The sequence below is a fragment of the Octopus bimaculoides genome, chromosome 18 (genome assembly GCF_046866305.1).
Source record: "Octopus bimaculoides isolate indiv1 chromosome 18, ASM4686630v1, whole genome shotgun sequence".
In the NCBI taxonomy this organism is placed as follows: Eukaryota; Metazoa; Mollusca; class Cephalopoda; order Octopoda; family Octopodidae; genus Octopus; species Octopus bimaculoides.
Genome location: NC_142945.1, coordinates 17,009,264 through 17,025,266, shown reverse-complemented (window position 1 = coordinate 17,025,266; position 16,003 = coordinate 17,009,264). Strand labels below are relative to the sequence as shown.

The 16,003-nt window shown below is 35.1% G+C and overlaps 1 protein-coding gene across 4 annotated transcripts in view; it reads right to left on the bottom strand.

Moving 5' to 3' along the window:
* Window positions 1–16,003, bottom strand: part of LOC106873556 (KICSTOR complex protein SZT2) — a 188,185-nt gene that overhangs the window by 22,825 nt on the left and 149,357 nt on the right. For all 4 annotated transcript variants that reach the window (XM_089365841.1, XM_089365843.1, XM_089365842.1 and 1 more), the window contains 9 exons: window positions 14,474–14,651; window positions 12,144–12,295; window positions 10,572–10,742; window positions 8,716–8,968; window positions 7,653–7,723; window positions 5,292–5,459; window positions 4,046–4,063; window positions 2,547–2,809; window positions 188–398 (listed from right to left, as the gene is read on the bottom strand). In XM_089365841.1, the coding sequence (XP_089221967.1) occupies window positions 188–398; window positions 2,547–2,809; window positions 4,046–4,063; window positions 5,292–5,459; window positions 7,653–7,723; window positions 8,716–8,968; window positions 10,572–10,742; window positions 12,144–12,295; window positions 14,474–14,651 (1,485 nt within the window). The remainder of the gene's footprint in view (window positions 1–187; window positions 399–2,546; window positions 2,810–4,045; window positions 4,064–5,291; window positions 5,460–7,652; window positions 7,724–8,715; window positions 8,969–10,571; window positions 10,743–12,143; window positions 12,296–14,473; window positions 14,652–16,003) is intronic.

Genomic DNA, 16,003 nt, shown 5'->3' with positions numbered 1-16,003 from the left:
GCACCCAGTACACTCAGTGAAATGACTGGTGCAATCTTCTCACTTGTCAGCTCCTGTCAAACTATCCAACCCATGTTAAGAGGGAAAACTGATATTAAACAATGATGGTGACTTTAAACAGTCTTAGAAGCCAATAACAACATTGTCAAAGTAGTAATGTAACCTGAAGGTAATAATGTTATTGTACCTGAGAATTGACGTTAGTTCCCATTCGAGAGCAGTCATAACCATACAGTTTAACATAGTAATGTTGGTCACTGAAACTGAGTTCCATTAGAATCATACCACCCGGCAGTGTCTTTTGCATGTCATATACTTCTTTCTTTTGTTTTTCTGCATCCTCTCGGGAGTTTCGTGACTGGTCTGATGGCAGTTTCTTTAAGGGCTGACGATTATTGCTGCAAAATAAAATCAATAATGGGTTTTTAAAACAGGTATAAAGTCTGGAATCGATGGAATCAAACCCATTGCTTCAATGTTGCTTATTTCATTGAACCTTGGGGAGTAAATGACTTTGATGGAATTTGAACTCAGAACATAAGGGAATATAGCTGAATACCAACAAAGAATTTTGTCTGTTGTTTATCTGCTGATACCTACCAATACTTGACAGCTACTGAATTCATCACCTCTGCAACAGTGAATGAAAATGACTAGATCTGAAATGTTACTAAATACTATAAGATATAAGACTGCCGCTGCTTCTGTTGCCAACAACACTACCACCACCACCATTTCAATGTTTGCATTTTAGATGCTGGGATGGATTGGATGAGATTTGATTGGATGAGATTTGATTGGATGAGATATTCCATGTTTTTCAAGTAGGGTATTTTATTCCTTGACTGAAAGAATCTTATCGCATGCGCATGTGTGTGTGTGTGTGTGTGTGTGTGCGTGTGTTTGTGTCTGACCTCCACCACCACATGACAACTGGTGTTGGTGAGTTTACTTTCCTGTATTTTGGTGGTTTGGCATAAAAGACTGATAGAATAAGTACTAGGCTTAAAAAAGTAAGCACTGAGGTCAATTTATTCAACTAACACTCTTTGAGGTGGTGTCCCAGCATGGCTGCAGTCAAATGACAAATAAGATAAAAGATATACATTCACGTGCACAAACAAACAAACACACACAGACACACACATTTGAAGGGTTTCAGTAGTACAGTTTCTATCTATCAAATTACATTTAAGGATCACTATTACAATAGCCTCTGCTCTTTCAAATAAACAAACTTCTTAGCTCCATGCTCCCTCTTCACACGCTCCTACCTAAACTATCCATCTTTCCTCTTTTCATCACTCTTACTGGATGTCTCAAATCTCAGACTTTGTTGTTCTTTCCACCCCAGGACTTTCACTCTCTGGGGACCCCCTCCTCATCCATTTCCATCTGATTCATGGCTAGATCCTCCTTCCCCTGGTAGGTATTGTTGGCTCATCTTTGTTCATTGTAGATCCACCTACCCACATTGACTAAATGCAATTTGGATAACGTGCTCCAATGGCCAGCTGATTAACCCTGGTCACTGGTGCCTAGGTCCATCACAAGGTTCGTCCAGTACTTGTTGCAATGTGGTGGCTTGTATGTCTCATTGATCCTGAGAGCTATGCCAGCAGGGCACAAACTCCTTGTAGGGCATCTCATACTGGACAGGTCTAAGGACAGAGGCCAGAGTAATATGGACCACTTCTTCCCAGACATAATAATGGGTTTGCATAGGACCAACACCCCTATCTAGAAAAATTGCCAAGTTACAAAAGCATTGATGACAATTCAAAAAAACCAACAAGACTTGGGAAAGGAAGGCCTTGGGAAAGGAAGGCCTTGGGAAGGGAAAAACAACCTAGAATAAAGAACAAAGCTGTCAATGGTCTATGCTCTATAGGGAGTGGAGGACACAAGAAGAAAACAGATGGGTGTCTAGGTGGAACATAAGATGCAAAGAGGTAGAAACAATACTCAAGATATTTCATCTAACACTCTAATTATTCCTCCAATCCAATTCTCTGGACTAGGAATTTATTTGTTGATTCTGGAAGGGTGAAACACAAAAGTGACTTTGCTGATATTTGAACTCAGAGTGCAAAGTGCTGGAATGAATAGTGCAATAGTGTTCTAACAATTCTGCCGGCTTGACACCTTATACTATATTGAGGGATTCCACGATTCTGCTTTATCTACAAATATTCAAGTAGAACATCAACCTCAGCGATCTTATAAAGGTTGTGAGGATTGTCTTCTCTCTTTCCCTGATCAATATGCCAAATGAATACAGAAAAACAAAAAAGGAAACCAAAGAACAGGGTTCCAGTATTGTAACTGTTCAGCATCTTCAACTTATAGTTTTTTCATTCACAGATTTGAAATAAACAAACAAGGAAAAGAAAAAGAATGAATGAATGAATGAAAGAAAAAAAAGAGATGAAGGGAAGGAGAGAGAAAGGAGAAAAAGAAAATGAAAACAAGCAAAGAAAGGAATGAGAGAGGGAGGGACAAAGGAATGAAGGGAGGGAAGGAGAAAAAAGAAAGAAAGAAATTACTTTCGTTTTGGAGAAGCAGGCCGAGTTTGGATGGGAAAGAACCCCAGGGACTGAAGATGTTGCATATATTGAGAAAGAAACTTCTTGCGAATCTCTTTGTGCCAGTCTTCTTCCTCTTGAGTAGATTCAATGGAAGAGTTCTTTTGTTGAGGAGACTCCATGCTATCTTGAGAGAAGCGGTCTTTCTTCTTGCCCTCTTGACTGGTTTCATGCCGTTTGGAGAGCAAACTGGCTATTGATGCTCCAGAACTATGTCGAGAACGCTGTTTGATTTTAAAAAAAAAGAAGAAAAAAGTAACAGAATTTACAAAAATGAATTTGAGATAAACCTGGTAGGAGAAATATACTAACAGAGAGAGTAAGAAAAAGTTACGTGAATCAGTAACCATGCATCAAATGGAATAATCAAGACTAGTGATTCTACACAAAGGTAAGTTAAATAATTCTTTCAACTGTAGGCACAATATCTGAAATTTTGGGGGAGTGGGCCAGTCAATTACATCAGCCCCAATGCTCAACTGGTATTTATTTTATTGACTTCAAAGTTAACTCTGGCAGAATCTGAACTGAGAATGTAAAGCCAGAAGGAATGATGTTAAGCATTTTGTCCCGCATGCTAATGATTCTGCCAACTTGCTGTCTTTTCAATTTTAAGTTAGATAATTAGAAGCATTTTTTGCATGACAGAAGTGTTGTGTTCTTGAGAATTTTGCCATTACATGGCACAAAACCTATTCTCTCAATGACATAACATGAAATCCAATAAGAAAATTGGGTTCTACACAATGGAATACTAAGTTATAATCAAATATTAAGCAATACAATACTTCTATAACATGGAAAATTATGTATCCCGGTTCCTGTTAGTATTGTCTAGCCTTCAAATGAACCTCGATAAGTAGATCTATGCTATGATCATCCCCTGTTTTACCTATGTGCTGGGAAGTCAGGATCACATTAACCATTTATAAGATTATGAAGTATGATATGAAAGAAATTTGGTTGCTATTTCTAACCAGACAAGCAAAGCCATAGAGGCTCCTTCATTGATATAATTTTCATAATGACTGCTGATATAAATGAACTCAAGATTCCTTTCTTGCTGTCAGCTGTTATAGTAGCTGATGCTCCTATTTCAGTTTTTGGCTCATTCTTGTTACTTCAGCAATAAATGGTGCATTTTTAATTAATTCATTCACAAAGAATTAGTAAACCATAAAGTAATGTATGTAATTATTTAAACATTATGCCTGTTTAGATTCTAATGATTATAGAGGTATTGCAATAAAACCACCATGAGTGTCTACTTCTCAGAACAGCTGGTATGTTATTCCCTACTGAAGGGGTACTAAATAAAGCCCATAAAAAAGAAAGTGTTCAAGACACAGGGGCTCAAAGTTTAACACCTTACTTATTCCTTCATTTTAGTACTGTTTGTATACTAAGAGCTCAGTCAAACTTAAATAAAAGTTTATTAGAGGAAATCGAAATAAACTTACACTTTTGGTGACTGTAGCCTAGAGAAAGAGAGAAAGAAAGAGGAGATATTTAGTTTTCAGTTTAGAGGGGAAAGTGTGTGTGTGTGTGTGTGTGTGTGTGTGTCTGTGTGTGAGTGTGTGTGTGTGTATGCATGCATGTATACATACATACATACATACATACATACATACATATATGCATGCATGCATACATGGATAATTATTCTGGTTATTTGATCAGCTGAAATAAATTATTAACATACTACTATTGTATCAAATAACTTTTTCATAAATAGATATATATATGTGAGCAACTATAGCAGAGATTAGAGTAACCCTCAACATCATTCTGAAAATCCAGGAGGTACAATGGTGGAGAAAAATGTATATAAATCAAAATATAAGTGAAGTGATGTGAATGATACATGTTTATTCCATATATTTACAGCTGTTTCATAATCTTGTTAGTTATATAATAGGTGTTACATTAATATTAACACATATATAAAATATACATACACAAACATCATTTCTCTTATCTGTTCTACACACACACACACACACACACATGTATATATATATGTGTGGGTACAAATTTAGTTTGTGGTCTGTGAGAAGAGCCATTTTAACGATGCGTCCTGCCCTAACTCTTCGAAACGCCTGTGTTAGAATGGTGGCAGCTGATGAAGGAAAATGTTCTCTATGTGGCCTGTGTGTTTTCTGTACTCTGGTTATTATTATTTTTTTGTCTACGTTTTGTTTGCAATGTCCTGTACCCAGATATGCACCTATATATACAGGTAGATGTAGGTATGCACATACCTGTACGTATATATGCATATACTCATTTATTATTTGTTTTATATATATATATATATATATATATATATATATATATAATTATTACAAATTAAAAGGGTAAAGGTTTATCAATTTATTAATAAATCAACAATTAATAATTTTTACCAAGCCCTTCAGTATGTAAGCACCATTATCGGTGGAGAACTTATTTAAAAGTTCATATACATTTATAAACATAATTAAACATAATTAAACATATTTGCTGATCCCTTAATTATATATATATATATATATATATATATATATATATATAGAGAGAGAGAGAGAGAGAGAGAGAAATAGAGGTGGGTGCAAACAAATAGCATTTCAGAAGATTTCAAAGATAAACAATAAAATAAAACAAATTTCAAGACAAAAAGAATATGAAAGAAAAAGTAATAATAAAAAAAAAACAGAGGTAACGCACTGCTTTGGTTTCAGTTTTCTCTTGCACAAATGAAGCTGATGTTAGCTCTGGTTTTTTGGAAGGTACTCTCCTGAGGACTTCTTTACGCCAAGCTGGAGAAAATAGCAGTGGTGTGGCACAATAGTGCAAGAGCCGTGTTGACTGTTTCAGCAAATGCACTATGTCCTCCTGTAAGATAATACACATTCCAGTCAAAATTCAAGGAAACTTCTGTTTCATTTCATTTATCAAGAGAGTCTACATAAATATGTCATTTCTAAGCTTCTAGTCATGACAGAGATATTTCTGTTTTTATATGTAACTATTTGAGTTGCCATTTCCACTTCCTTATAACAATCAGATTTGTGTGGTGAAAAGTTCATGGGACAGTTTATTTATAAACTACAATAGGTGCAGGTGTTGCTGTGAGGTAAGAAGAATGATTCCCAACCACATGGATCTGATTTCAGTCCCACAACATGCATCTTGGGTGACTTCTACTATCGCACCAGACTGGCCTTGTGAGTGAATTTAGTAGGTGGAAATTGAAGGAAGCCTTTCATATAAATATATATATTGTGAATGTTTTGTTTTTATGTTCAGTTATAATAAAAACAATTTTACATTAATCTGATGGGTTACTCAATACTTTTGTAGAGTACAAATTTATTATTCTTAGCCAGGAATGTTATTGACTGTGACTTTGAAGTTTCAGCAAGCTAAGCCATCATCAGACGATGGCTTAACTGGCTGAAACTCTGAAGTCACTGTTACCAACATTCTTATATTACTATTATTATTATTATTATTATTATTATAATCATCATCATTTAACGTCCGCTTTCCATGCTAGCATGGGTTGGACGATTTGACTGAGGACTGGTGAAGCGGATGGCTACACCAGACTCCAATCTGATTTGGCAGAGTTTCAACAGCTGGATGCCCTTCCTAACGCCAACCACTCCGAGAGTGTAGTGGGTGCTTTTTACGTGCCACTGGCATGAGGGCCAGTCCGGCGGTACTGGCAACGGCCATGTTCAAATGGTGTTTTTTATGTGCCACCTGCACAGGAGCATAATAATAATAATATGTATGTCCATCCGTCCATCCCTGTGTGAGAGTGTGTGTATTTGTGCCCCTTTGTCATGAAATTGCACGTAGTTGTAAATGAGTGTCACTGTCATACATGCATTTCCAATATACTGCAAAACATGTCTGGCCATGGGTAAACATTACGTTGCTTGGAAACAGGAGAGGGTTAGAGACAGGAAGGGCATCCAGCTATAGAAAAACCTGCCTCAATAAACTTCTTCTGACCCATGCAATTATCAAAAAGTGGACATTAAAATGAAATGTTGATGATGACAATGATATACTATGAGAAAATCTTCATAAGTGGCCAAAATTGCATACAAGTTTAAGATTTTGGAAAATGGACATATAAACTTGGTGATGTTTCAGCTAGTACCAGTTCAAACCATGTCTAATGAAGTTAGATATATTTACAAGATGTACGCATCTCAACAAGTTTCCGTTGTTGAAATAGAAGAAACTAACCTCACCATGTTAGACACACAGTTAAACACATTTTAGCTTCTCTCTCTCATTTAACTACGCCTGCTAGTTATAGATTTTGACATCCTCCAGATGACATTTATTACCAAGAAGAAACACACTATACATTCAACATTAACAATATTCTTTCTTACTCTATAGATAGGACATTTTTCTGGCACATTCAGTGCTATGTTTAAATTTCATTACAGGCCCTAATTCATAAACATTGTCATCATTCTAACTTTCAATTTCCCATGCTTGCATAGATCAGTCGGTATGTGTTCAGACACATTCCCTACAACCCGTTGTCAGCTCTTACCTGTTTCCAAGCAAATATTTCCTCTTAGCTAGATATGCTTTTCAAACCATTATATGAAGTCTAGGCAGGGATAAACACATGCACACACACACACACACATACAATGAGCTTCTTTCATTTTCTATATATCAAATCCACTCACAAAGCTTTAGTTGGCCCAGGCTGTAGTAGAAGACACTTGTCCAAAAAGCTGTGAAGTGGAACTGAACCCAAGACCACACAATTAGGAAACAAGCTTCTTAACCACATAGCCAATCCTGTTCCTATACAAATAAACAGTCTCTATTTTTTAAACTACTTTAAAATATGTCTTTTTGTTTGTTTGTTTGTTCATCTGAAAGTCATTAAAAGACTGCTAGTAACAAAAAAAAAAATAGTTTGGTAAATATTACAATATAGCAATAGGTTCTTACAAACTCTTGTTAGATGAATTTAGCAAAGAGAATTCTATCCTTTGCAGAAAACTTAAAAAAAGGTAAAAAATGTAAATCAAGAGGATATCTTACTGATATTGGTGCCCAGTTCTTTGAAAACCACATAGCATGTAATTCTTTCAGCTTGAACACTTTATCAATATCTGTTGAAGGATATAAGACAATAAATTTATTTATAAGGTTTAGTAACAGAATTAAAATACATAGTACAAATAGCAAACTATCTTCCTTCATTTTTATCACAATCAACACTGAGTCATTTCTATAATTTACTTTTACAGGCCATGATTCAAAAATTGTGATAATGTCTGTGGAGATGGAAGGGTAGTACTTATTTTATCAGTCTTTTTTTGTCAAACTGCTAAGTTACGGATCTGTAAACTCACCAACACTGTTTGTCAAGTGGTTGTGGAGGACAAACACAGACACAAAGACACACACATGCGAGTATACACACACACACACACACATGTGCGCACACACATGACAAGCTTCTTTCAGTTACCATCTACCAAATCCACTCACAAGGCTTCAGCTGGCCCAAGGCTATAGTAGAAGACACTTGCCCAAGGTGCCATGCGGTAGGACTGAACCCAGAAGCATGTAGTTGGGAAGCAAGCTTCTTACCACACAGCCATGCCTGCACCTATAATATACATTATTTTAAAGCCCTTTGCTCTCAATGGGACACAGGCCATTGGTGACTTTTCTCCACTCTTTTCAATTTAGGGCTGTCTTTTCTGTTTCTCTCCAGTTGGATCCCTGCTTTTCCTTGCAGTTTCCTTTTGGCATTTGCTGCCCCATATCATATGTTTCCTTGAAGGAAGGCTTTCCTCTCAGTCTTGTTGGTTTTGAATTGTCATTGATGCTTCTATAACTTTACCACTTTCTAAGTAGGGGTTTTGACCCTACACAAACCCGTTTTTAAGACTAGGATGTGGTGATCCATATTAATCTGGCCTTTCTCCTTTCACTTGTCCAGCTTATGGTCTGCTGGCATATCTCTGGATCTTTGAGGCACACAAGCTATCACAATGCAACAAGAACTGGACCTTGTGGTGGCTATGTATGTGTAGTAGTAGAATTTTAAAAAATAAATAAAAAAAAAACAAAGAACATTCCAGAAATTTCTTACCTCTGCCATAATTGGTTCGGATTTCTTGAGCTTGTTGACCATGTTGTAGAACAATATCAAATTTGCGTGGAGAATTCTGCAACGGGTGTGCAGGTTTCAGATTGCGGTAAATTTCATCGAATGGACGTGTGATCTGGGGATAGGGCATAGTTCCTGATAAGCTGCTGTTGTTCCGCTTCAGACCATCTTTTGGCAGGTGTGTTTTCATCAAGAGTAGGTCAACATCCATATTAGATTGTGTGTAAGGATTTTGCTGATGGTACAGAATAGAAGGCAACAATTACAGATGTGAAGGATAACATCTTATGATATTTCGTATGTGTATTTCGTGTGCAAGATTCTTGATGTGGATACGTGTGTTGAAAGAAATACAATTAAATCTTGGGAGAGGCATTATGCCGGTAATAAACACACGCACTGGTTCAGTCCTTTATTAATTTATATAGTTTTTTGTTAAATTATTTCATTGCACTCTTGCAATCTCTTCAGTAACTTGTCTCTCCACTTCCATTTATTTCAAAATAAATGGAAGTGGAGAGACAAGTTACTGAAGAGATTGCAAGAGTGCAATGAAATAATTTAACAAAAAACTATATAAATTAATAAAGGACTGAACCAGTGCGTGTGTTTATTACCGGCATAATGCCTCTCCCAAGATTTGATTGTATCTTATGATAGTATTACAGTTAACAAAATGACTTACAATTTTTGACAATCAGCTGAATATTTGGAAGATTAAAACCATGGTATTCAAACTATGAGCCTCAGTACTGCACAGTACTGGTGCATCACAAATTTTTAAAAATATAATCTAAGGGTTTAGAAAATTCATACCACTTATGTTCTCCTCATGTGCGTATGTCCCAATACATCTCCAACATCATCTATTTCTCTCTCTCACTCTGCCTGTCTCTCTATATTCCTAACTCTATCTCTCCATCCTCCTTTCTTTTCCAAATGGGGTGGTTAAGTATCTCCTCTTTTCATCTATTATACTTTAATCTTTCAACTGGCACAAAGTCATCTCCTGCAGTACGACTCCCTCTCCCAGCCAAGGGGTCTTTGTCTTGCAAGTTACTTGGTGACCTTGCTAGTGCTGGTGCCACATAAAAAGCACTCAGTACACACTGTAAAATGGTTAGCATTAGGAAGGGTACCCAACTGCAGAAACCATGCTAAAGCAGACAATGGAACCTTAGTGCAGCTCTCTGGCTTATCAGCTCCTGTCAAACCATCCAACCCATGCTAACATGGAAGATTGATGTTAAATGATGATAATAATGTTGGAGTCTTATGACAAATATTTTAATCATAAACAAAAGCAGTCAATAGTTTTCTATATTTCTTTCATAAGTCTTTAATTTTAAAATATTCCATGCTAAGTGATCTACTATTTTTTTCTTATTTGATCACCGGTGTGCTATGTAGTCAAAAAAAAAAAGATTGAGATCCATGGGATTAGAATAACTTGACTAAGAAGTGGTGAGAAAGAATGAATAAGAAAATAATTCACTGAGATATCATTATCAACATTTAACGCCCATTTTTCCATGCTGGCATGGATTGAATGGTCTGACAGGATCCAGCAAGCTACAGGGCTGCACCAAATAACAGTCAGCTTTGGCACGTTTTCTATGGCTGGATGTCCTTCCTAATGCCAACCACTTTACAGTGTGTACAGGGAGTCTTCTTTTGTTCAACCAGCATTTGTGAAGTTTCCCAGTAAGCTGCTAAACTGAAAGAAACCCAATTAACAATTATGAAAGAAATTAAAATAAAAACTTAATAGACTAAGTTTTAATTTCCATGAGAAAATAAAAAAAACAATAACACTTTCCTATCCTTCAGATACTCACTTTTAAGGCAGGGGAATCACCAAAAGATTGGTGGTGATACAGTCCCATTTTCTGGGTGACCAAACAATCCAATACATGAGCTCGGGCATTCTGCCAGTGGACCATGTTTTTCAGGAGCTTGTTAAAAGATTCTGTCATATCGGCTGCTATGTTGTATGTAAAAAATGTCATCTGGAAGTATATTAAATACATAAAAACAGATTTAGACTGGTCTGATTTTTTTAGGTGAAGAGACATACAGACAGACAGACAGACACAGAGGTGGAAAGGACAAGAGGTAGACAGCCAAGATAGAGACAAAGAAAGGAAGACAGACAGAAAGATAAAGGACAATATACAGACAATCTGTCTGTACACTGTCTTCCTTCAAAACAAGATACTTCAATACTTCAATGCCAATACTATAAGGTGTATAAGATATATATATATATATATATATATATATATATATATTATCTTTTCTTTTGCTTGTTTCAGTCGTTGGACCGCAGCCTTGCTGGAAGAGTATCTTGAAGAGTTTTAATCAAACAAATCGACCCCAGTATTCATATTTTAAGTCTGGCACTTTATCTATCAGTCTCTTCTGCTGAACTACTAGGTTACAGGGACATGAACAAACAAACACTGATTGCCAAGCAGTGGGAGACAAACATAGGCACAAAGACACACAAACACACAAATATATGTAAAGAAGTGCTAATCTTGAACTGTAGAAGAGGTAGACTCGGGAAGACATGGGATGAGATGGTGAAGCATAATCTTCGAATACTGGGTCTCATGGAGACAATGACAAGTGATCATGACCTTTGGCAACTTGCATGCTTGAGAAGACTCGTCAAGCCAAGTGGAATCGTAGTTATGAGCGGTACCAGTGACATGTAAAAGGCACCTAGTACACTCTTGAAGTGGTCAGTGTTAGGAATGGCTTCCAGCTGTAGAAACCTGACGAAAATCAAACTGGAATCTGGTGTAGTCCAGCCTACCAGTTCCAGTCAAATCATCTAACCCATGCCAACATGGAAAGCTGACGCTAAATGATGATGGAGATGATGATATATATATATATATATATATATATATACATATATATATATATATATATTAATAGCTGCTGCCGTAGTCTCCTTTAGAGAGACTTAGAAATATTTATATATATATATATATATATATATATATATATATATATCATCATCATCATCGTTTAACGTCTGCTTTCCATGCTAGCATGGGTTGGACGACTTGACTGAGGACTGGTGAAACCGGATGGCAACACCAGGCTCAAATATATATATATATAGATAGATAGATATAGATATACATACATATAATGGGCTTCCACACAGTTTTGCTTAAACAAATTTGCTTACAATGCATTGGTTGGCCTGGGACTATTGCAGAAGGTAGTTGTCCAAAGTGTCATGCAGTGGAACTGACCCTGCAAAACAAGCTTTTTAACCACAGCTCACATAGCTATCGCTGTGCAGACAGACAGACAAACAGACACAGACATATTTAGAAAGAGTATTATGTTGTTATTATTGTTGCAGATTTCTGAAGGAAACTTTTACCAACCTTTTTGTCATTGATCTGTAATAAGAGTAATCGTTGCCGGGGTGCAAACAGATTATATTTTGTCTCTGTAGGGGACCCCTCAGATCCTTTATCTAAGCTACTGTTGCAACTACTGGGAACATATGGATGGAACCGGAATTCTCGATGTGTTGCTGTAAAAGACAAAAAAAGAAAAGAAATTGTCTTGAGAATGATCATAAGATTGTCAAAGACAAGACAAATTTTGTTATGCAACATGGTTTCTTTACTAATAACAGTCAGCAGAGAAAAGAAAATTTAGTGAAAAGAATGTTTTCCCTGCCAATAAAAATGGAATAGGAATGGCTGAGAGTATTTAAATATTACCTGGTGTGAAGAAACTGCAACCAGTTTCTTTGGATACATCAATGTATGAGAGACTGTAGCCACTGTATGATGGTGATTGTTAGTGAGTAGCTAATGTGTAGGTAATTGACCCTTTTGTTACCATATTTTTGTTGAAATACACTGCCTTTCATCATCATTTACTGTCTGTCTTCCATGCTGGTATGGAGTGGATGGTTTGATTGGAGCTGGTAAGGACATAGGCTGCACCAGGCTTCATTGTGTGTTCTGACATGGTTTCTACAGCTGGATGCACTTCCTAACACCAACCACTCCACAGAGAGTACTAGGTGCTTTCTATGTGGCACCAGCACCAGTGCTTTTAATGTGGCACTAGCATGAATACTTTTTATGTGGCTCTGGCACCAGTATCTATTTTGCTGTAGCAGGGCAGGTCTTCTTGAGTACAGCAAGGTACCAGACATCTTGGTCCTCATTAACCTCCTTTGTAAGGCTCAGTGTCTTGAGATCAACCATAGTTTTAGTTTATTTTGAAAATGAGGAAGAATTTAGTAAAGTAACTTTGTTAATAAACCCTTTAGCATTTAATCTAATCATATCCAGCCCAAAAATTCCACTTGTTTTATGTTAAAACTGCCAAGATCCAACCTCTCACACCTACCCTGCAACATTATTCTAAAGACATACAAACATACCACTGGAATCTCAAAACTTCAGTGTAATGTATGATTTATTCAAAACAATGGGAATAAATAAGTAATACATTTGGCAAAGAAATCTGAATGTTAAAGGGTTAAGATGGTGTTTGGAAGAGAAATTAACAAATTTTGATGGTAGATTTTAATTTAGATCACTTTAAAACAGGAATTTTGTATCATAAAATCTGGGGGTGGTCTCAGGAAGGTTGGTATCAAAAGGGTTAAGTATTGGAATGAAGAAAACTGCTGTCAGTGAACAGGTAACAGTCTATACCATTATATATATATATATATATATATATATATATATGTATAAATACACACAGCCAAACAAATAACCCAAGAAGTAAGCCTCTATAGTTGTGGTTCTCAACCGGGGTCCATATGAGATTTTGTCATTAAAATTTATGTGCAATAAATTGCCTATGCTTCTACAATACACAAAATATATTCATTTTTACATACAATTCCTAATAATATTTAATTATAGAAATACAGTAGGATTTTAAAAATATACATTGAATGGTTATGGAGGATCAGTAGAGTAAAATAGAGGAATTGAAGGGGATCCATAGACAAAAAATGTTTGAGAACAACTGTTCTCCAGCAGGAAATTTTCTCCATGACAAAACACAGTGAATGACCTTATGGGTTCAAATACACCCCAAGCATTTTTTGAACTGGTAATAACCTTGCTTTTTTATAGTATGATATTGCAGGGAGATTTTGTTTCTTATAAAGTTTATTGTATAACACCTAAAAAACCCATAGTATGTCACTGCTGATATATGTGTTATAGGTCTACCATCTCTGGTATAGATATTGTTTGTAGCATATTGCTAAGTGAAGGTTTACCTTTTAGTTGAATAGTTTGGGTTTTTTTTTTAGATGTCATATAAACATGCTAATCAGTGACTACACTGACCTATTGGTGTGGTAAAAATTATGGTATGTTTTACCGATTACAAATGTAGAAGTAGAATCAAAGAGAAAACACTTAGTCAGTATTGGCAGATTGTAGACTGTGACTATGCCTTAAATCTGAGACAGTGGAGGAGCCTTTTCGCTGTTACTTGACCTTTTAGAAATAGCAACCAAATCTACCTCAAAGACACCCTATCCTCTTAAAAAAAGAAGGACACATTGGACATTGATATTAAAAAGAAAAACGATGGTTACAATTAGAATGCCTTTGGTCTACTTGATAAAGATTGAAAGGGACTAAAAAAAAAAAAAATAGCAATTTATCAATCAAAATTCCAAAGAATATATAAGGAAATCTTGAACAAACTATAGCAGTTTCCATACCTCGATGAGAATGCCCAAAGAGGTTGTCATCATTTCCGTCACTTCCTCCAGAGTGGTCAACAGAAGCTGACCACTCTTCAACGTTACGGCCAATTACCAAAAATTTTTGCTGGTTTCCAGGTGGGGCTTTATTGTTCCAGTCAACATCAAATGTTGTGTCCATGCTGCCTCTTTTAGACTAAAATACAAAAACAGTCCAAATAATTTATTTAGTATTTCAAATAAGACAAACTCTACAAACATTTATCTTTAAGTGCTCTGAAGCATTTTTTAAATTTCGTTTGAAAATTTTTTAAAATTTAACTTTTTTTCATATATTTTTAAAAATATGTTTGTAAGGAAAAAAATTAAATCTAGATTTACTTGTATATTTTTAAAAGAAATTCAAATTAGCTAATATTAAAACTTGCCTTATGTTGTTAAAAAATTACTCTTTTTAAATTACAATAAAAAATATGTAAGTACTGTTTAGTTATTCCATGTATCTAACTGGAACAGTTTTTGGTAAAGTTGCATTATTCAAGTTTTATTTTGTTAAACTTTTATCTTTACAGCTCAAGAGATTACAGACAAAAACAAACATTTTCATATGAAACTCAAGACAAAAGACAAAGGTTATTTGACAACCTGATTATTATAGCAGTTTCATGTAATTTTCTTAAAGCAAACAGAATATACACATCCCTCAACGAAGAGGGCAAAAAGAATATTATTTTTTTTACATACAGTGAAATCAAAAGCTTTATGCAAAGTGGCCTTACTTTTAAAAAAGAAATGGGGAAAAATAAATTACTAACATATTTCTGATTACATTGTTGCAAGCCAGTAAAAATAAATAAACAAATGAAAGGCTGCCCTGCCTTGGTCTCAAACTGCAGACCATCTAAATGTGAGCAGGAATTGACCATAGCAGTGGAATTATTACATCCAAAATCAGACACTACGTATAAAAATCATAGACAATCAAGCAACAAGATGGAATCAGTAGGAATTACTGGAGAAAACAAAAATCAACTAAATGGAAATTGTTGGAAATTAACAGAAACAATGCTAAAGCAGAGTGAGGTGCTAATTAATTTGCTATAAATCAATGACATTTTGTAATTATATAGTTGTTGAATGATGACATGCAAAAAAAAAAAAGTCTTGTCACAACAAACAGAAACCAAGAAGACTTAAATGCGTGCAACAAGGAATTCAATTTTTGTTTTGTTGAGAAATGTAAACAAAAAAAAAAAAACTAAAGAAAAACAATATATTTTAATAAATGAGACATGGATACATGTATACATTACATGCACACATGTACATATACACACATACAAATATACATAAAAATAAATACACACACATATCCCTAAATGCCTATATATATATATATATATATATATATATATATATATATATATATATATATATATATATATATATATATATATATACACATATATATATACATATATATATATACATATATACATATATATATACATTTATATATATACATATATATAATATATATATATATAT